The sequence below is a fragment of the Trichechus manatus genome, unplaced genomic scaffold (assembly GCF_000243295.1).
Source record: "Trichechus manatus latirostris isolate Lorelei unplaced genomic scaffold, TriManLat1.0 scaffold00081, whole genome shotgun sequence".
Taxonomy (NCBI): Eukaryota; Metazoa; Chordata; class Mammalia; order Sirenia; family Trichechidae; genus Trichechus; species Trichechus manatus.
This window is the reverse complement of record NW_004444017.1, coordinates 6,556,871-6,579,510: the sequence shown is the minus strand read 5'-3', so window position 1 is coordinate 6,579,510 and position 22,640 is coordinate 6,556,871. Positions and strand designations below refer to the sequence as shown.

At 40.1% G+C, this 22,640-nt stretch overlaps 1 protein-coding gene across 1 annotated transcript; it reads left to right on the top strand.

The window, feature by feature from the left end:
• Positions 1–267: 267 nt before the first annotated feature.
• On the top strand, positions 268–22,524 carry ATP6V1E1 (ATPase H+ transporting V1 subunit E1). Its single transcript, XM_004381217.2, has 9 exons — positions 268–412; positions 7,350–7,415; positions 9,441–9,550; positions 10,178–10,244; positions 17,416–17,505; positions 18,058–18,126; positions 19,715–19,809; positions 21,072–21,159; positions 22,093–22,524. The coding sequence occupies exons 1-9, from the start codon at positions 380–382 to the stop codon at positions 22,153–22,155; spliced, it is 681 nt and encodes a 226-aa protein (XP_004381274.1). The 5' UTR covers positions 268–379; the 3' UTR covers positions 22,156–22,524.
• Positions 22,525–22,640: the final 116 nt, after the last annotated feature.

The window sequence follows — 22,640 nt, the reverse complement described above, 5'->3', positions numbered from 1 at the left end:
AAGGCATGGTAACTAATGACTAATCTCAGATGCAAGAATTCATTTTCTCTCTTCTACAAGGCAGCAGGCATTCCAGGAAAGCTGTGCAGGGTAAACTCAAGAGCCAGGGATATAAAGCGACTCTGGAGCAGGACTGTCTCCGCATACACCCAGGCAGGAAAAGGCCAGACTGGGCGGGGCGGGGGCGGGACTTCCCGAAGCCCGCTCTCTTCCTACTGGCTGAGAAGGCGCTTGGGGTTGGGCTGCACTGTCACCTGGCAGGAACCGGAAGCCGGGTTATAAAGCTGAAAGCTACGCCGGGTTTTCGTCTCTTCATTCTGCCGCCCGCTTCAAACCGAAACTCCAGCTTGTTGCCCACTGGCCTAGCAAAGCTTTCGCCATGGCCCTCAGCGATGCTGACGTGCAAAAGCAGGTGAGGGCCTGGGGCTGGGTCCCGTGAAGCCGCGGCGCCGGTCCTGGGAGTGGTGGGTTGGGGCCCGGGCTCAGGGAGCGCGGGGGGCCTTTGGCAGCTCAGGTACTGGAGGAGGGTCCTTTTCCGAAGTCTTCGGGTCTGTCTGCGGGAGGGTGACTTGCCGCCCGGCGGTACCCCGTAGCTCATGTGACTTCTGCTTGGGTCTTGCGCTCTGCCCACCTGCCTGCGCGCCGCCGCCTCGTTGAGCTCCCAGTCTCTATTTTCACGGGGTATTTGCCGTGCTTGATAGAGCACAGATCTGTGCAGTGATTGAAAACTACCTCTTCACTTGATTTTTGACCCTGAGGGAAGGGATCATGATATATGAAAGGAAAGAAACAGTGCTAAGGGAAGAGACCTGCCTCCAATGTTGTTTTGAGGTCATCTACTTTATGAACTGTTAATCTTCATCGTGGAGGAGTCTCTTCTGTCATAATGAGTTGTAATGGTTTGTCTCCCACTATTCAGTATGGTAATATTTGTCAAATGTTGGTACTCCTCTTTTTGTTCCATTTATGAGCCGCAGCACCTAACAGTGTTTGGCACAAAGTAGATGAGTCAGGATTTATGGAAAAAATTGTTATGGAAGTCGTGAACCTACATCAACTTTACAAGTGTGTACTCGGTCCTGGGAAACTTGTTTAGTTTTTAAAAATGTGCCATACCTTCAAGACTGGGCTTTAGGAATATTGTAATGCAAAAGCCTTTCAGGAAAATATAGTGGCCTATAACTAACGTGACAAACGGGGTTGCCATTTCCCCTGTCAACAGATGTTCCGAAACCGGGGACCTTGCGTTTAGTAGTATATTTAGTAGTCATATTGCCAATAGGTTTTTCAGAGGCAGAAGCTTAAGGCTGCTATTTAATCTCCGCATAATTTAGAGAACTAAACCTACTTATTTTTGAAGTACTAGGAAAGTTCTCTGACTAAAGCACACTGGTTTATGAATCTTCTTAGATGAGCAATAGGATAAAATGCTTTTTTCCGTGGATGTTTCCATTTCCTTGAAAATGCCTTTTCATTTTATTCTTAACCTAATATGCACCAAGAAGAATGGAATACTTTTTCATTTCAGTGATTCTTGAATTAATCACAAAGAGGAAGAGGGGTAACAAAAATAGCATCAACAGAGAAGTTTAAGAAATCTTCCAGTATTCTTACAGAATAATGGTTTTTTTTTTTTTTTTTAAACTTATGTCATCACTGCTTCTGGTTTTTTTGTTTTGTTTTGTTTTAACAAAGAGAAATTTATTTCCTCACAGTCAAAGTAGGCTAAAAGTCCGAATTCAGGGTGTCAGCTCCAGGGGAAGGCTCTTTCTCTCTGTCGGCCTTCTTCTCTTCGGTGTTCCCCTGGACTAGGAGCTTCTCGGCGCAGGGACCCCAGCCCAAAGGATGTGCTCTGCTCCTGGCACTGCTTTCTTGATGGTATGAGGTCCCCCTGTCTCACTGCTCACTTCTGTCTTTTATATCTCAAGAGATTGCCTCAGGATACAATCCAATCTTGTAGATCCAGTTCTGCCTTACTAACACAACTGCCACCCATCCTCCCTTATTAACATCATAGAGGCTGGATTTACAACATATAGGAAAATCACACAGTACCAGGAATCATGGCCCAGCCAAACTGATAAACACATTTCTGGGGAGACATAATTCAATCCATGACGTTCCACCCTTTGGCTCCCCCACAATCACATCCGTACAACATGGAAAACATATTCACCCCATCATATCATAGCAAAAGTCTTAACTCCAAGTCCAAAATCCAAAAATTCCTCTTCATCTGTGAAATATGGAATACAAGTTATTTGCTTCCAAAGGTACAATGGCAGAACAGGCACAAGCTAGACAGTTCCATTACAAATGGGAGAAACTAGAGGGAAAAAAGTGATAACAGGCACCAAGCAAGTCAGCAGAACACATTACATTAGCCCTCAAGGCTTTGAAAATAATCTTCTGTTCTCTGAGACAATTTCCACAATAGCCCTGCCCTCCAGACTCTAGGTATTGGCCACAGTCTCTGGATTTTGAGTGGAGGCCCCTCAGCCCCGGGCTTCAGCTCCGCCTTCCAGGCCCACTGGGACAGCAACTCTGCTCCCTTGGCTTTAGGCGCACCATTCTCCTAGTCCATACAGTGACAATTCCACCCTTAGAAACACTAGAGGCCATGGCTCCACCCTTTGAAACCCCTGAGGTCATGGCCATACCTTTTGAGGCTGAAGCAGCTTGGCTTCTTGTGTCCCTTGTCTCTTCAGCTTCTGCTTCTTATGGCCCCTCAGCCCTCGGGCCTCACGCCCTGCTGGGGCAAGTGTTCCAAAGCTCCGTAACTCCACCAGTAAGTGCCCAGAGGCACCCCACTCTGGCAGGAGGCATTCTGCGCACAGGCACTCAGCTCCCTTGCTCTGTGGGTTCGGGTCGGCAAGCCTAGCTCCACCCATAAGTGCCCAGAGGCACCCCACTCCGCCAAGAAGCCTCCTGCTCACAGGCGTTCATCTCTCTCGCTCTGTGGGTCAGCTCCAGCACCGTCTTTCACCAGTTTCCTGGTTCTGCTGCTGTTGGTTCTCTGCTGCTGCTGCTTCTCTGCTGCTGCCGGTCCTCTGTCACTGCGGCACGTCTATCCATTCACAGTTTTAAAACTGCTTCCACATTTTAGGTATCTGTTAGAGCAGCACCCCACTCTCTCGGTACCAAATTCTGTCTTAGTGATCATCTAGTGCTGCCATAACAGAAATACCACAAGTGGATGGTTTTAACTAAGAGAAATTTATTTCCTCACTGTCAAAGTAGGCTAAAATTCGAAATTCAGGGTGTCAGCTCCAGGGGAAGGCTTTTTCTGTCTGTCAGCCTTCTTCTCTTCGGTGTTCCCCTGGACTACGAGCTTCTCGGCGCAGGGACCCCGGTCCAAAGGACGCGCTCTGCTCCTGGCATTGCTTTCTTGATGGTTTGAGGTCCCCTGCTTCTGGTTTTTAATATGGCATAAACTTGATGCATTGGAAAGGTATGGGACCCTCCACATACTCTCGTTGTCACAATTTTGATACTGACTCTCTTGTTCCTTCATCTTCCTGCTTGTTATAATATATTGAAGACTAAGGCTTCCCCAGGAGCCGTGGTGGTGCAATGGTTAAGAGCTCAGCTGCTAATCAGAGATTGGCAGTTTGAACCCATCCAGTGGCTCCATGAGAAAAAGACCTGAAGATCTGCTCCTGTAAAGATTACAGCCAAGAAAGCCCTGTGTGCAATTCTGCACTGTCCCATGGGGTCGCTGTGAGTTGAAATTGCCACACAACAAGGCTTCCCCGAAAAAATATAAAGGCAGAGCAGTGTATTTTCTTGGACTCTAGACCAAATCATTTTTTCTTTCTGTAAGATTGAAAGAGTGAAGAAATGTTATGTATGGTCTGTACCCTTCTACACTAGAATGTAAGCTCCATTAAGGTAGTGTTTTGTTCACTGAATTCCCAGTAGTGAATAGGCTAAATGCCAAGTATATGCTAGGTGCCAAATAAATCCTGGATTCCCTAACTTCTTTCTCATTGTATTAAAGTATTTGTATGTGTGTTTCTTTTTTGTTTGGGGAGTATGGTCATCTATTTTATCAAATTTTCAAAGGAATTCAACCTTTCAGAAAGCTTGGTTACTGAGTTAACAGGAAGAAGAAAAGTATGCTTTTAAAGACTAAATTTTTCTGTATTAGGGGTGGCATAAATGTCCTTAAAGGTTTGGCTGTTTCTTGTCTCAGAACTCTTAATTAAAAAGACTAAATATGACCATGTTGACTGTAAATAGTAAGGCTTCTCTGGCCTGGGTTAAAATCAGTGTGTTTCCGCTCTAAGCCATGCTAATCTAGTTAGATCTGGTAGCCAAGGGTCCAGCAGCAGTAACAAAGGCAGATAATGCAGGTTTGAAATAGCTCACTTTTACAGGCCAGAACATGTTTTGTAGCATTTATAAATACCTGTTTTGATTACTGTATTTAGCTAAGCTACTTTTAGAATTCCAGACAGAATAAATTCAGTGAGGTTTAAAACTGAATTTGTGGAGACACCATTCCTCACTACCCCCACTATCCTACAAATTCGGTAATCCTTTTAGCAAGGCCACAATAATTTTGCATAAATGAAGCTCTGGACTAGTTCCCCTAAATACTTCTAGACCTGAGATTTTATTAGTATTGTGTTATCTATAAAATAGGCCTTGATTATCATAATTATTTTGGCTTGTCGAGTAGTAGCATAAGAATTTTGATAAAAGAATAAATCTGCCCCCTTTTAAAACCATACTGTGTTTTTTTAAAGATTTTGATGCTACAAAGAGTACTTAACTCATTTTGTACACATATGTGTCTCTTAGATTTATGGTATCTTTGTGTTACGTGGAGAAGCTGCTATAGGAATTATTTCCTGATTGTTAAACCTGAAAGAGTACCTGGGATACCGTGTACTCCTCAGAAGGCTTGAAATTCCTGACTGATTCTCATTCATTCACAAATATTTATTGAGCACATACTATTGTCACAATTGTTCCATATTTTTCAGGTACAGTGGTCTAAAAGACAGACAAGATTCCTATTACTAATGGAACTTACTTTTAGTGGGAGAAATTGAGCAATAATCAAAACGAATTCATAACCTAGAGGTTCTATATAATTATGTTTTGGTACATTACTTCTTTTAGGTAGCACCTCTCTGAAATGAAACTATTCTTCCACTGCCAGTAAGTTTGATTAGCTGTGTTGCCTGGCATATTTTATATTTCCCAATGGAGACAGTAGTTCATTTATGAGTCTAAGTTGGATCAGTCACCCCCAAACCCATTCAGAAGCCTTCAGTGGACTTTATTCTCCATCTGTAGCCAAGGATCTAAAACCCTTTAACAAGTTCCTGGCCTCATAGTTGGAGTCTCTGAGTGGCACTGGGTTGCTAACTAAAAGCTTGGCAGTTCAAACCCACCCAGAGGTGCCTTGGAAGAAAGAGCTGGTGATCTGCATCCAAAAAGTCACAGCCATGAAAACCCTGTGGAGGACAGTTCTACTCTGACACCCAAGAGGTCACCATAAATTGGAACTGATTTGATGGCAACTAGCTTGGTTTTTGTTTTTCGTTTTGGTTTAATCTCATAGTTTAGTTCGGAATAGGGGCAAGTAAGCAAGTAATTACTAATGTGCGCTTAGGTGCCATGATAGAGGAAATACAGAATGCTTTAGGGGCACATAGGTAAGAGTTCAGGAGAGATTTCCCACAGGAGGTGACAGTTAAACAAACTGAGGTTGAGAAGTTTTCTAGGTGAAGAGGGGGAGGAAGAGTGTTTCCAAGTGGAAGGAACAGCCTGTTTGACGTCTTGGAGGTGAGAAAGAGAATGATGAGCCTAAGGAACCGAAAAACTGAAGTAAGTTTGGTATGGCAGGAACTAAGAGTTTGAAGAGTGGTGAGTGGTAAAGGGTTATTACATGTGATGCTGGAAAAGTAGGCAGTGATCACATCATTTACCTTCTAAAATCTTTGTTCTGTATCTTAAAGGCAATGAGAAGTCTTGGGGTGAGTGATACTTGATAAGATAGACATTTTGAAAAGCTCTCTCTGGTTGCAGTGTAGAGTAGATTAGAGAGGGAACAAGACTGGAGGCAGGGAAACAAATTTAGAAGCTCTTGGAATAATTCAGCTGAGAGATGATGATGGCAAGGACTAGAGTAGTGACTGTGAAGGTGGAGAAATGTGGATAAATTAAAGAACTATTTGTTGTGTGCCATCAAGTTGATTCTGACTATTGGAAGGGAGATTTGGTAGAACTTGTTGACCAATTGGATGTGAGGACTGAGGTACAGGAAGAGTCAAAATTGAGAGTGTTAGTGCTATTAGATAGAGATGCTGTAGGATGGAGATCAAAGTGGGGGCAGAAGAGTAATAAGGGGTTCAGTATTGAATATGTTGAATTTGAGGTTACTGGGAGTAGAATATCGAAGAGCTGTCTAGGAAGCAGAGGAAGAAGAGTGTGACCCCAAAGGAGACTGAGCAGGAGTAACCAGAGAACAGAGGAGAAAGTCATGGAAGCAAAGGGAAGAGATTGTTGTGGGGTGGGGGGGTTGGTCAACATATCAAGTAAGATTAGGCCAAGATTTAAGGGCAAAGAGATTGTTCTGACTTTATGAGAGTACTTTTAGTGGAATGAAAGGGGCAGAAGTCAGATTGAAGTGTGTTGAGAGTAGGAGGTAAGAAAATTGAAAAAGAGTAAACATAGATAACTCTTTGACACATTTTATTAGTGATAGAGAAAAGAAAGAGGGTGCTGGCTAAAGTGGCATATGACGTGGAGGAGGGTATATATGCAGTCATCCCTTTCCAGCAGACTTCAAGTTCCTTGACAGTAGGATGATGTCCTATTTATCTGTGTTATTGTGTATTGCAGGGGGTATTGGTTGGTCAGTGGTAGAATTCTCACCTTCCATGCTGGAGACCTGGTTCAGCTCCCAGCCAATGCACTGCATGCACAGTCACCACTCAGCTGTCAGTGGAGGCCTGCATGTAGCTATGATGCTGAACAGGTTTCAGCAGAGCTTCTAGACTAAAACAGACTAGGAAGAAGGGCCAGGCAATCTACTTCCAAAAATCAGTCAGTGAAAATCCTATGGATCTCAATGGTCTGATCTATTGTGCATGGGATCTCCATAGTCAGGGGCGGACTTGACAGCAGCTAACAGCAACATCGTATATTCCATCTTGTTCATTTGGTAGTACAAATTCCAGATGTAAATTCCCTGAGAGCATTTATCTTTGTACACAGTGCTTGGCACATAATATTTAATAACGTGTGATTGTTGAATGAATCAGAAAACGTAGATGTCATGTTTTCTCCTCGTTGAATTCAAAAGTAAACTAATCTTTTCTTTTTTCTTACAGATTAAGCACATGATGGCTTTCATTGAACAAGAAGCCAATGAGAAGGCAGAAGAAATAGATGCAAAGGTGAGATTCTGTTTTCTAGTTTTAAGACGTTATCACAGTTTCATGTTGTTTTGCTTTGTTAAACAGTATTATAAATAAGCATGTTTAACTGCATATTGCATAGAACTATAAGAATGTCGCTATGAGTCTGGATTGACTTGACTGCAGTAGGTTTGGTTTTTTGGTTTAGTGTAAGAATATAAGTATCTTTAATGTCAAAAAAATAATTTTTTCTCTCTAATTGTTTCTGATTGCCAGTAAGTGGCCTGCAGTTTTATGATAGGGGCTAGAAATAGATGGGTTAATTTTCTCATGGAATCCATACTTCAGAGATTTAGTATCTGTGGCTAACTGTGATAGTTGGTTAGGGAAAGGTATAGTATTTTTAGTTTGTATTTGCTTTTTTATTAATCTATGCTCATTGCAAAAAAAAAAAAAAAAAAGTTTGCAAGTATGTAAGGTATAAAATGAAAGCCTGTCCATCACAAAGATGACATTCATTCAGCATTTAAAATTTTTATAGACATTTCCTGTTGCACATTATCTATACCAATTTACCTTCCTCAACAGTGTATCAAATTTTCCTTTTCCCTCGGTATAGTCGTAACAAACATTTTAAAAACTTGCTATTCAAATATGATTAAAATGCATTATTTATTTTATTTTCATCATCCTTTTAATATATTCTACTTTAGTTACATTTGTTACTTACCAGGACAGCCTTAACATTGGATGGGCTTGGTATTCCAGGACTAAAACTTTGAACTATTTGACTGATTTATCATTTAAGAAAGAAAAGACTGTTTTGCCTTCCACTAATATACGACAGTTGACTGGCTGTTGTTTAGTATTGCTTAGATGGTCATAGACTCATTGCAGTATTAATTCCTTTATTTCTTTTTGGACCAAATGTAGAAATTTATTGTGGACCACATAAGTAAATGCATTTGGGGGCAGTGTCTGACCTCCTCCAACCCAACAAGGGGAAAGGAGAACCAAGATCAACAGCCCAAGGCTGATTCCTATGAGGTGGAGGTCAGATAAGCCTCCTCTCTCTGCCATCTTTACTAATTCTGATACCAACCGTCTCTCACGCAGCAGTCTCTACTTCTCTGCTGGGTTTGATAATTCATTGCAGTGGCCACACACAACTCAAAGACCATATTCATGATTACAGGGTTTATTAGGGAAGTAACAGTTGCAATTCAGGCTCAGGAAGGAACACTCAGGATATAGTTCTTCCATCAGGACAGCCTCTTCCCAGTTGTACTCGCAGGCACACCTCTCCCCAAAGGCACTCAGCTTTCTCTCTCTGTGGGCCGTGAAGCCCACTCCGCTGTCTTCCTGCTTCTGGTCTCTCCTGTTGGTCTCTCCTTCCTTGGTGGTGGTAGGCTCTTCTCTTCTGGGGGTGGCTCATTTCAAGCCTAGCAGGATGGCAGAACCGACCAGTTCCGTTGGTGGGTCACAATTACCCTATCACGCAGTCCCGCCCAGTCACCTGAGTGGGCATTACAAGACCATGGTTAGAAAGGCCACACACAAAAGTAATCAGTCGCACTGCAGTGATGGTTGCACAACATGATGAACACAATTAATGTCATTGAATTGTACATGTGAAGAATGTTGAAATGGCAAAGGTTATGTATATATTTACCACAGTTTAAAATATCTGGGTGACAGAACTAAAACAATTCCCAAGGCCAACTCTTCAGACAAAGATTAGACTGGACTATGTGACATAAAGTGATACTCGTGAAGAGTGTGCTTCTTAGCTCAAGTAGATACATGAGACTAAATGGGCAGCTCCTGTCCTGAGGTGAGATAAGAAGGCAGAGAGGGTCAGGAGCTGGTTGAATGGACATGAGAGATCAGGGGTGGAAAGGAGGAGTGTGTTATCACAGTATAGGGAGAGCAATTAGGGTCACATAACAGCATATGTATAAATTTTTGTATGAGAGACTAACTTGAATTGTGAACTTTCACTTAAAGTACAACCATAAAAATAAAATATCTGAGTGAGATGAATTCATGTGAATTCCCTGGTAGGCAGAAGAAGAGTTCAACATTGAGAAAGGTCGTCTTGTGCAAACCCAAAGACTGAAGATTATGGAATACTATGAGAAGAAAGAAAAGCAAATTGAGCAGCAGAAGAAAATGTAAGTAGATCCTTGTCACAGTATTAAGCTAAAGAATCTTTCAAAGGTCTGTGAGACAAGGGAACAAAGCAGGGGCTTGGGAGTCAGGCAGATAGGGTTCAGGTCCTGACTTGACCGTATACTATTTCTTTGACCTTGAGGAAACCCTGGTGGCATAATAGTTAAGAGATACATCTGCTAACCAAAAGGTCGGCAGTTTGAATCCACCAGGCGCACCTTGCAAACTCTATGGGGCAGTTCCACTCTGTTCTATAGGGTCGTTATGAGTCGGAATCCACTCGACAGCAATGGTCTTTGTTTTTTTTTGGGGGGGGGTGGGGGGCAGGCAAGTTGCTTAACTTTGCTTTCCTCATTTGTGAAAATGGAAGCCTTATAGGATTGTTGAAAATTTTGATTGGAATAACAAATGTGAAAAGTACTTGTCACTTGGTAAGCACTCAATAAATATTTCCTATTTTTGGAAACAAGTTGGTAGAAATCACTAAATGTGTCTCAGTGGGGTTCTCTTTGGTCATTAGAAAGAAAAGTATTGGTCATTTATCAAATCTTCATTGTACTGTATAGGAAACTATATATTTATTTTGTTTTTTATGTTGTGCTGATACTATTTTTCCATACTTTTTGCAGTCAGATGTCCAATTTGATGAATCAAGCAAGACTGAAAGTCCTCAGAGCAAGAGATGACCTAATCACAGTGAGTAATTAGCCCCTATTAGCTATAAAATTATGCGGGTAATAGGGACTAATAATAAGGCTAGAGAGGTACGATGGGAGGTTAGTATAGGGACCATGAGGACAAGACTAAAGCGCTTCACCTTTTTTTAATAGGCAGTCATTGAAGTTGTTGTGTTGTTTTGTCTTTTTTTTTTTGGGTGGGGACTATGATAAGTAGGGCTTATGATATGAATGTGTAGGCTAATAACAGGGAAGAAGTTAGAAATAAGAAAACCAGTTCGGAAGTATTCATCATCCAAGAAAGAGGGCAGAAACCTACAGAAATTTACCACTTAGTCAAGAAGCTCTAAAGGTATTTGAATTATATTCAGGAACCCAACCTGGATACCTCCTACTTCTTCTGTTACTCATTGTCATTGTGAAGTAAGTTTTAACTTGCTATTTCTTATACTTATTTTATGTTTGCCTGGATCTTTTCATTCACTTATTTATATTTTATTAGTTATTTTATATCAGATTTAAATTTTTTACTGGATGTTTCTATAAGCTGCTTTAAATCCTTTTAAATAAATAAATACTGGCTTAGCTTTCAGACGGAAATTCTGGTTGTGATGAGTGAATGGAAAAAAAGGCATCAAGAATGATTTAAAGGTCTGGGTTAGGCAACTGAATAGGTGAGTGAAGATAAGAAATATAGAAGGAGTAACAGTTTAGGAGGAGTGGTTAAGAGCTTAGCTGCTAACCAAAAGGTCGGCAGTTCAAGTCTACCAGCCCTTCCTTGGAAACCCTATGGGGCAGCTCTGCACTGTCCTATAGGGCTGCTAAGGGTTGTTTTTTTTTCTTTTTTTCTTTTTTTTTTAACAGTAGAGGAATGGTGATAAACCTTTGAGTTTGAATTGCCTTAGGAAGCCAAGTGAACAGTGTGAGTGTGGGGCTCAGGAGCGGATTGTGACTTATATTTATGTATAAGAGAAGTCCAAGTAAACAAACTAAGAAGCTTCAAATTTAATAGGCAAGAAAATAAGAGACTGCTAAGGAAACAAACTGGGTAAAAGCAGTCATGTTGGAGGCAACCAAGAGGACAGAAAATTTGAAGGACAAACTGATAATCTAGAGTTTAATGCTTCAGGAAATCACAGTAGGAAGAGCACAGTGATCTTTGGATTTGGCAATTGTTGTGGGCAGTATTGAAGCCCTCCTCCCTCCCCTCCCCAGTCCTGTGAATGTGACTTTGTCTGGAAATAGGGTCTTTGACTTCGAGAAGATGTTAACTGATAACATCTTCAAAGACCTTTGACATGAGCTCAAACTGGAGTAAGGTGAGTCCTAATCCCACCTGAGTGGTGTTTTTATAAAACAGGAAAAGAGACCAGGAGACACAGAGAAGAGGGTCATGTGACCATGGAGTTAATGCTGCAGCTGCAAGCCAAGGGATGCCTGGGGCTACCAGAAGCAGAGACCAAAAAAACCAAACCCATTGCCCTGGAGGCGATTCCCACTCATAGGGACACTTTAGGGCAGAGTAGAACTGCCCCACAGGGTTTCGAAGGAGTGACTGGTGGATTTGAACAGCCGACATTCTGGTTAGCAGCAGAGCTCTTAACCACTGCGCCACCAGGACTCCAACCAGAAGCAGACAGAAACAAGAAAAAGATCTTCCCCAGAGCCTTCAGAGAGTACATGGTCCTGCCAATACTCTGAATTTGGACTATTAGCCTCCAGAACTCTGAGACAATAAATTTCTGTTATTGAAAGCACCCACTTTGTGGTGACTTGTTACAGCAGCCCTGGGAAACTAAGATAGCAGTCAAGGTGTCATTGCTAACTTTTGCCAGAGCGAGTTCATTGGAATGATAAAGGCAGACAGCCAGATGAGTGAAAAGGGAGTGTCTGGTGAGGAACTGAAAGCAGTATGTATGGCCTCTTAGGAAGTTTGGTTTTGTGGACTGTCAGTGTTTCATCTCTTTCTGCAACATAAGGTCCAAGTATACTGTAGCATAACAACTTGAATTCAGTATACAACTTGAATTTTTATCTTTCTGATTTATAATGGAGTTTTGTGAAAATAAACATTCATATGATTTTTAATTATTCCAGATGCTTCTTTCCTTTCCAGTCTAACTTCTTGCCATCAAGTTACATACAGTTTAGCAAACCACATAAATAAGAGACTGGGAGGATAAGAAAACAGAATATAAAATGATAGGTTAAGCAGTTAACCAAAACTCGTTGGCATCGGGTCAATTCCAACTCATAGTGACCCTATAGGACAGAGTAGACTGCCCCATAGGGTTTCTTTCCAAGGCTGTAAATCTTTAAGGAAGCAGACTGCCACATCTTTCTCCTGCAGAGTGTCTGGTGAGTTTGAACCACTGACCTATCAATTAGCAGCTAAGTGCTTAACCACTGTACCACCAGGGCTCCTTCAAACAGGGTTACGCATAGATAAAAGCACACATAACATGCTTGGGATGGATTTTGCCATTTTAAAACATTTTATTTCTAGCTTTTATCTGTAGAATAAAAAATTATGAAAAGAAGGCAAGTTGTCAAGCAGTTAAGATAGAAATGGACATTGACAAAAAATGGAAGGGGAAAAATACAGAACCAGGGTAAAAATGGAAAGAAAAGAGCAAACTAATTTGCTCCTTTGGTTTAAGTTGCATAGTCCTTTACTTGTTTTTGTCTACTATTTATCCTTTTTTCCTTGCCTGTCCAGATGCTTTCCAGGTTTTAAGAGCACAAGCTTTGGAATCCATTGGGATTTGAATTTCTGTTTCACCACTACCAGCTGTTTGGGTGCATTTTTTAACCCTCTTAACTCCCTTGACATTTGGTAATGTAGAGGGTGAGTGAAAAAGAGGAAGACCGTCAACAAGATGGATTGACACAGTGGCTGCAACAGTGGGCTCAAAGATAGCAGCAGTTGTGAGGATGGCATAGGACCATGTAGTGTTTTGTTCTGTTGTATGTAGAGTCGCTTTGAGTTGGAACTGACTGGATGGCACCTAACAACAACAACCCTCTTCACCTCCCATTTCCTATAAAATGGAAAACCATCTACCTGAAGGTTACTTAGAATTAAATGAGATAACCTAGGTAGAGTAACTAGTATAGCACTTGACACAAAATAGCTGTTGAATAAATGATAGTTCTTTATTATCATTTTCTCAAACCTCACAACTTATTTATGTTTTCCTTTAAAAGGGACAGAAAGAACCACTATTTAAATTCTAATTTCATTGGTCCTGATGTAGAGCTTTCTAGTGTGGTGGTTAAAGAGATAAGAGATAAAAATATCTTCTAGGGAGGCCAGTTAACCCCTCAGACTAGGCAGGACCATGGAGACATGGTTTTGATGTTGTCATCATAATCAGACTTTGGTTTCCTGGTTTTCAGGACCAGAATCCTCAGTGGCAGTTAGGTTCAGGTGGACAAAAATACCAAACTCAAAATACTGATACGTAACTTGAAATATGAGCTGTAGTATTTTACAGTGAGATAATACAGCAGTAAAGATCCATCTCCTTAAAAGCTGCATGGGGAGCCAGATTATAATTTGAAAGTTGTTTGGGTTTAGAATCAAATCAAAGGGTGTCACTAGGATATTTGTGATTTGCAACACTGATCATAATTTACCTTTCTCACCTTTAGTGACATATCTGTTAAGTGGACAGGAATGCTCCTTAGAAGGGGTCAATTCGATTTCTATCCACTAAGTTTCAGCCTTCTTAGCTGGAGTTTGGGTTATTCAGACCTCCGTACATCCTTAGAGTTTTGAGTGGTGATAAAATTCCTCAATTACCCATTTCCAGATTATTTTCCACCGTGGGTTACTTTTATAGATGGTTAATACCACTGTTTACAAGTTGATTTTATGTGATGTTATTCTCTTAGAGCAAACCTGTCACCATACTCATACTGTCCATCCCTGTTTACTTGGCCAATGTTAATTGGTTGATTCCAGCACAAAGAGAAAATTGCTTGAGAGATCTCTTGGTAGGGAAGGGCTGAGCTATTTTTCAGCTAAATGTTTTGTATAGTATATGCTTCAAATCCTGTGCCTGTAAGAGTCCTACATTTTAAAGGCTTACATGATGCCTTCCCAGGCTATTAGGATTTAGCTGATAACACTTCTAGGGTTAGGTTGTTCTGATAGACACGTAAAGTTAGAGATTGATCTTTTATCAACTCTTAATGGTTTCACTGTGTTCCTATAGAAATTTTAATTCTGAAAATGTCAAGGCATATGATATTCTGCTTAGTTTCTTTGAAATCCCCTGAAATCAATTTTCTCACCTTTTTTTTTTTTTAAATATATATTTTTCCTTTGAACTTAAGACAGTCTTCTCATGGGTCTTGTCATCACTTCTTTCCATTACTGGGCTCACTCAGAATTATAACCCTTTGTCTTCAGTCTCAGGTCTTTGTAAGGCTGTGAATTACTGTTTAAATATTTCTTGCTATGATGGTTTAGTCTGACTGACGCAGAATATATTTGAGAAGGGCCGTTGCTATGGGGAGATTTTGAGATTCTGCTTTCACTTGAGTCTTCGGGGACTGGAAAAATCTTAAAGCTAATCCTATACAATGTGGTGAAAAGGCTAATGGCCTTACAGTTTTTCTGGTGAGTTCCTTTAATAGCAGTTGTCATAGAAATACCTCTGTTAGCTAAATGCTTAAGATAAAAGCTGACCAAGGACTGAAAGGAAGTGAAATAGAGCTGGCACTAGCATAACCACTAAGATGATCCCGCCAATGGGAAAATTAAAGTGACTGTCATCTAATTATATTTAGAAGAGGAGGAAAAATGATTGTCCTGTTTAGACATTTTATTGTTTTCTTTAAAAGTACTTGGTTTTGCTTGATAGACAAATTTAGCAAAACTTGCCTGCTAACTTGTTTCAGGCTTCAAAGTATTTTTCAGTTACTTGGACTTTTCCCTTAAATATGGTCTGTTAATAAAGGACTCCTACTTTGGGTTCTAACAGGGAAGCTGTAAAGGAGCATTTTCTATCTCTTTGACTTATTAATAAACTAGAATCTTGCAAACTACCCTGGGAATTTTAATCGTTTTATCAATTATATGTGGGATGTAATAATGATTTTTAAGAAAAAAATTAATCTGTATATTAAAGACTGAACTTTAAAGTTTACTTAAAATAGTTATAATACAAAGTTCTTGCTTTTTCTCTACTTAACAAGTGGTGTGCTCCGTTTAATTTACTAAAAATGAATTATAGATGATGAAAATTTGATTCATTGACCAATGAATGGCATTAAATCATGTTTGATTTGGGGACAGAGTATGTATTATAATGTAGAATGAAATCTAAGAAGAAAAAATATTTTCGTGTTAAAAGTTTCTGAAGTAGACAGAAACTTCATTACCTGATATTTTGAGCTTAAAAAAGTCAACTGGTTTATTTTTGTACTTAGGGTGAGGAGCCCTTTTGTACTTATTTCTCTGCAAGTAACTCACTTTTAGTGTGGTTCACCTTTATTTCCAGGTATATGAAAAGCCAAATTGAATATACCATCACTATGTTTTTTCTGTCACTTAGTTTTGGGTGTCCTGTTGTTTTTAGGTGCCGTTGAGTCAATTTCAACTCACAGGGACCCCCTGTGACAGAATAGAACTGCCCCTTAGGTTTTCTTGGCTGTTAATCCACAGAAACAGATCCACCAGGTCTTTCTTCCTCAGAGCTGCTGAGCAGGTTCGAACCACTAACTCTTCAGTTAGCAGCTGAGTGCTTAACCAGTTGTTACCACCACGGTGTTTTAGAGACACTATAACGTGCAATATAAGGATTTTATTTAGATGTTTTATCCAGCGAAGATAATATTAAGGCATATAACAATATGTGAAATATACTTTTTTAAACAATCATTTTATTTATTTATTTTTTAAATAGAAATTTACTAGTCTTCATTACAATCTTGATTGGATCCTAAGAACACCTTCATGAAACTCTTGGGGTTGTCCAGCCACAGATTTAAAAACTTCTACGGTAGAGCATACTTATTGTTTAAAAGTAAGTTCATACGAAGATTGTTTTGAATGCACTAATAAACTTAGTGTGTTTAAAACAGTCTTAAGAAATCATGAGTGTGTTTGTAGTTCTGTTAGTTGTCTAATATCAGATTTGATTCTGAAACCTGTTTCCTTGCAAAGTAAGTGTGTAGAGGAGGGAAGAGCTGCCATTTGTTACTATATACCATATTTAAATACTAGGTGGTGCTGTTGAGGTGTTTGAATCTATTTTATATTTTGTAAAAAATTTTTTAATTGTCCCTTAAAGTGAGTACTCCTGATTTTTTTTTTTTTTAATTTTGGCATATTTGCACTTAGCAGTTGTCAAAATAAATAAATGTTTGTTTGAAATTAAATGTGAATGAATTTCAGACAAATCTCACTTGGAGAGTCTTAGTCATATAACTTGGGGTAGGGAAGAAATGAGCAACAGCTGCCTTTGTGCTCTTCCTGGCAGATTGTTCCAGCTAACTCTTTCCCTGAGGCCTTAGCAGCCAGAACTAAATGGGGAGGCAGTATAGAGTTTTGGAGTCAGTCTGGATTTGAGCCCCAGCTCTGTCACTTGCTAATTGTATTATATGCACTTTATACAGATAAAGAAGATGTTTAACAATGGTTAAATTGTCTGATTGGTTTGCCATTAAACATAACAATTTGTCACATATTATCAATACCACAGTAAATTAAAAAATACAAACTAGCATAAAGAAAATTTAAGTCATTGGCAATCCAGCCTTCCAGAGATAAACATTGTTGATGTTTTGATCTACGGACTTCTTTATATGCATCATCTGTTTTTCTTCCTGATAAAAGTGGGATCATATTTTATAACTGTCTCAATAGCTTGTTTTTCAAATCTGTATCATAAGATCTTTCCATGTCAGTTAATTGTGTAGGTTTCTGAACTGATTGATACCTGAGCTATTCTTCCACTGGGCTGTGAACTCCTTGGGAGCAGGGCTGGTGCTTCATGCTTCCTGTATCAGCGTACTTAGAACAGAGTCTGGCTTGTCATAGATCTTTACTGAAGGTATTGAATGAAAACCCAGCAGTGAAATGTGAAACAATTGGGCATGGGACAGGACCAGCCTCATGGTGGGTTCTGAGCCAGCTACCCAGATGTGTAGATAACTTTTCTCTTTTCCACTCTTTGTAGGACCTACTAAATGAAGCAAAACAGAGACTCAGCAAGGTGGTAAAAGATACAACCAGGTACCAAGTGCTGCTGGATGGACTGGTCCTCCAGGTACCCTTTCAGGCCAGGGCTGCCAGCTTTGCCCACTATTCTTAGAAAAGTTACAGGATATGTTATAGAGACCAGCTTTGTTTTTCCTTTCTTCTCAACTTCTTTCCTTCTCCTTGTCTAATATAGAAATGTGTGTCATAGAGGAGGGTAGTAATGTCTGTCTCGTCTGATAAGACTTCCAGGGTTTTACAACTCGAGTCAAATTTGCTTACAACCTTTAGCTTTAAACTTCCTTAATTTGTTCACTAAAATACTTCCACAATGGGGTTTAGACCAAAGGATGTATACATTTTAATTGCTTACTGCCAGCCTGTAAGTCCATATTTTACTTAGTTAATTACAGTATTTGTTCTCAACATGGTTGATGTAAGATAAGACTCTTATATGAATTTTGTCTTTACTACCAGAGCAGTAATGGATATGTTTATCTTACTTGTGATATCAAGATCTTATTTCCATGTTCTGAAAAGAACTATAAAAATATTTTATTTTGCTGTTGCTTTATTTTATGGTTTGCACTTCTTACCAGTTACATCTGATTGTATTCTATAGGGTTTGTACCAGTTGCTGGAGCCCCGAATGATCGTTCGTTGCAGGAAACAGGATTTCCCGCTGGTAAAGGTAAAGAGCTTAGAAGAAATCTCTCTCTGTCTTTAAGATCAAAATGTTAGGAGATACAGTGAATGCTCTAATAGATAATTTCTCAACCATAGGAATTTGAGGAGTCTTAGCACGCTGTGGATATTGTTATTCTTACTCAAGTTTCTAAGAATTTCTTTTCTTAAAGTAGTCAAGTTGCCATCTGAGCTAATGCCCTCCTCCCTTTGTAGGAACTTTGTAATGTTATAATCTTCTAAAAATCAAACAATAAAAGCAGCACCTACTAGATTGGAGCAAAGGTAGGCAACACCATCTTCAAGAGGCAAACCACTCCCAGGCCAGCAAGCTGTGGCTCTGACCTAGTTAAATATATTCACATACCTAGAGAAAGGAGGTTGGTCAGCAGTGAAAAATACACAGTCCCAGAGATGACCAGTGCAGTCGTCCTCCCTATACTGTCTAAGGGAGAAGCTGCCCTGATCTGAGGGCGTGACCCATCTGGTCCCATGGCAGGTACTCAGGTTGTAGTAATAGGTGGATGCTTCAGACAGAAGGAACCCTGGTGGCACAGTGGTTAAGTGCTCGGCTGCTAACCGAAAGGTCAGTGGTTTGAACCCACCAGCCGCTCCACGGAAGAAAGTTGTGGCAGTCTGCTTCCATAAAGATTACAGCCTTGGAAACCCTATGGGACAGTTCTACTCTGTCCAGTAGGGTCACTATAAGTCGGAATTGTCTCTGTGGCAGTGGGTTTGTTTAATGGACTCCCCAGCTCTGATTCTGTGTCATCAAGTTGCTCTTTAGATTAGATTTCTTTTTCCTTGTAGTTTGCTTTAAGGCAAAGATGTGAGTTGTTAGTCCCCGAGCAATTGTATTTCATAGTATAAATTAATACATTTATAATACAAAATACATTTATATTCTTATAACTTGTCTCCCTAGGTAACTTGTCTCCTAGGAAAGAAAATGTGCCAGCTGGAGAACTTAGGTGTTCATTCCCCTCCATTGTACATTGTCCACTATAAATGTGGTTCTGGTGTGTAAATCACTTCAGTGACCTGGATCCATGTTTGTGCTGACAGCCTTGTTCATGAACCCATAAAACAGAGGGATGGACATTATAATGGAGAGTTCACCAAGGCAATGGAGGCCTGTCTGAGTTGCCAGCTGGCCTTTCTAGATGGCACCATGTACTGCTGGGTGCCAAGCAAGTTTTTTTCTTGAAACTTCCACAGTGTCTAGTGTTAGTGAGCAGCTCCCCAAAGTGGTGCTGCATTAGATTTGAGGAGCAGGCAAGAGAGGAATATATGCATCCATTTGTTCAACTAGTGAGACTGTCAGAGAAAAATAGTTCAAGTTCCTTTAATTCCTTCAAGAAAATGTTATTTCTATGTGTATTAGAGTGTGTATAATATTGTTCAAAGACAGAACTTGTCACTAATTATATTATGCCCCACTAACTGTAGCACAGCAGTGAAAACCCACTTCCATGTATTCTTTTACTTGGAATAAACAGGAATATCCTTACTCATATACTTAGTTTGTTGATTTTTTGAGGGTACCTGCTCCATAGTTTTCTGCCAGAACCTCTCATTGCTTTCTGTTTTTCTAGGCTGCGGTGCAAAAAGCAATCCCTATGTACAAAATCGCCACCAAAAAAGATGTTGATGTCCAAATTGATCAGGAGACCTACCTGCCTGAGGACATGTAAGGAGGATTTCTGCTTTTAACATGGGGTGCTATCTCGTTGGGAGATAAGACTTACACTGGGTTGTGATGGAAGTGTATTTTCTCCAAAGCACTTTCAGCCACAAGGAGCAGGGGTATGGTTGGGTTCCGCTTGCAGCTACTGCTGCTTTTTCTGTCAGTGCACCGGTGCTTGTAAAATGGCGAGGATACTAAGAACCTCACAGGGTTACTGTGAAGATGAAGTGAGAAGCCCTCGTTGAATTCACGTTCTGTGAGTGTCTGGCACACAGTCAACATTCTGAGTGTTAGTCTTCCTTCCCTCCCTCCCCCAACATGGAGAAAGAATTTATCACAGACATTGGATCAGGATTAGCAAAGAACTAACCATGCCTTTATGAAGAATGTAACCTGTTTAGAGAAACTGAAGATAGGTGAAACAAAGAAAGGGGGGAAGAGGGGTAAAAAAATAACACTAAGGTCATACAGAGTCTGTTCAAATAGTCGCACAGAAAATCTGCGAAACCTTTCCCATTCCCAGCCTTTGGCTGATAGTCCTCTTGTTTCAGGCAATATTTGATGAAATAAAATTCTAACGCAGCAAAACAATTTCATTCACTGAGGTTCCTTGTAATAGAATTGGACCTGCTGACCTTATGTCTCTTTAAGTGCTGAGGAACTTTGAGGAAAGGAATGGCAGAAGTGAGGTGTGGCTAGAGGCAGAACTCTCTGAGGGTGAGTTTAGCGGAAGGTAGCAGTGATACCTTTTATCTGATGCACGAAGAAGTTATGAGTATTACCTTATCAAAGCTACCTGGTAATTAGCAGTGTTGGGCTTAAAAAAATACTCAGATGAGGAATCTTCAAATGCTATTTGTGAAGTCATTTTGTAGCAATTTATGGACTAATATGAATCTTGAATCTACCACTCAGTATCAGCTCTGTGATACTGATTTACAAAATGGGACTAAATTCTACACTCATGATTTTGTTGGAGAGAGCTCGTTAGAATTAAATCAGGTGCTATAAACATGAAATCAAATTGGCACATAGCAGACACTTGGTAAACAACAGTTACCATCAACACACATACCTTAATTGTCAGAAGCTTTTAAAATTAATCTTAAACATAACTATTCCTTATGTTTATTGGCTCCTTACACTATTTAGACACTCCACACACACTGAAAGTGCTTTCCTCCGAGGGAGTAAAATAAGTGAACCGTGTGTGTTTCTGCCTTCCTCAGATTTATAAAAATTGTTATTTCCTCTGTTCTCTGTAGAGCTGGTGGTGTTGAGATCTATAATGGGGATCGTAAAATAAAGGTTTCCAACACCCTAGAAAGCCGGCTGGATCTCATAGCCCAGCAGGTGAGTGTGGGAGTACTTCTCGTTAGTTGGTCTGTTGTTACTTTGAAGGGGCACAGAGAATACATGTCGATTCAGTGATATCTGGGATTTGTCACTCTTCATGTTTTCTTAAAAGGGATGAGGATCAGGCATTTGGTGGCATTTACTGAGGTGATACCATTCACCTGAGGGAGGATTTGGGGTCGGAACAAGGATTTTGTTTACCTAGGACTCTAATGTATGCATTTCACTACATGTAGAGAGGGTGACCTCTCTCCAGCAAGAATGATCAAAACTAAAGTAAACACTTGTTTAAAGACCTTAGGGCTGCTGACTCTTCCACCGTTTCCAGGTTTGCGCAAATGAATTCTGGGAAGATTCCAGTTGTTCCAAAATACTAGGCAGTTGTCAATAGTGGTTATCTATTTCTATGGCTGCTAACTTAGTTATTGCCTAACTTAGAAGAGCGATTTACTGTTTGTATGAGCACTTGTCTTATAGCTAAAGCACTTGGACTTTGAGTATCATTTTCTGATAACTTAAACCTTAGAGCTGTGCTGCCCAGTACAGCAGCCACTAGTTACATCTGGCTGTTTAAATTAACTGAAATTAAAAATTCAGTTTCTCAGTCAGACTAGCCACATTCCAAGTGTTCAGTAACCAGAGGCCTTAGACAGTGATGACTTCAGTTGTTTTCATCGTCCTCTTCGTTCTTCACGAAGCTTTGTAAGCAGTCGGCCTTAACTCCCAAGTATGTGATTAGTTAATTCTCACCAAGGACTCCGTTACAGTGGTTCAGAGAAGTAAAGGACATATTTGATGTACTTAGCTTTGTGATTTCCCTTCCCAGCCACATAAGGGTTGATGACTTTTGCCTGAGGTTTAAATGGGCAGTTCTTTCCAAGTTCTCCAGTTGACAACACTTATTTATTAAAGAAAATTATGTCTTCACAGATGATGCCAGAAGTACGGGGAGCCTTGTTTGGTGCTAATGCCAACAGGAAGTTTTTGGACTAAGTGTTTTGGAGGTGGAGTTCATTCCACTCCTTTACTGATAGGATATGGAAGTTTCTGATATTTGAAGAACCAAGATTATCTGTGTAACCTTCTCTTTGCTGTTGTAATATTGTTCTGTATTTATCAGTGGAATACCCTATGTAATCAATGCCCTTGGCCTAATTGTTACCAACAGGAGCAAGTTTCAGTTAAAATGATCGGGAACCTACTCTATAAAAGCAACCCAACTTTCAGTTGGTTCTGCAGCATGAAGGTGAGGGGATCAAATGGTGGTTGCATGAACTTCACTCGGTGTTCTGCTCTTTCTAGCTCTAGAAATCTAAACCATGAAAATGTGCTTTATTTATTAAAAGAAAAGGTTTATGTGGATTTTATTGTAAATTCTTATGCAAGACACTACAAATGTGTGGTTTGAGAGAAAAGTTCTTACTGAGCTAACTAGAAAAGGACCATTTTCCAAGTTCCTATCACATTTGATAATTTAC

Excerpts from the sequence above, each read along its gene's own strand:
- ATP6V1E1 (XM_004381217.2), top strand. The coding sequence starts at position 380 with ATGGCCCTCAGCGATGCTGACGTGCAAAAGCAG. Across the intron at positions 17,506-18,057 it reads TGGATGGACTGGTCCTCCAG|GGTTTGTACCAGTTGCTGGA; the intron begins GTACCCTTTCAG and ends TGTATTCTATAG. Across the intron at positions 18,127-19,714 it reads AGGATTTCCCGCTGGTAAAG|GCTGCGGTGCAAAAAGCAAT; the intron begins GTAAAGAGCTTA and ends CTGTTTTTCTAG.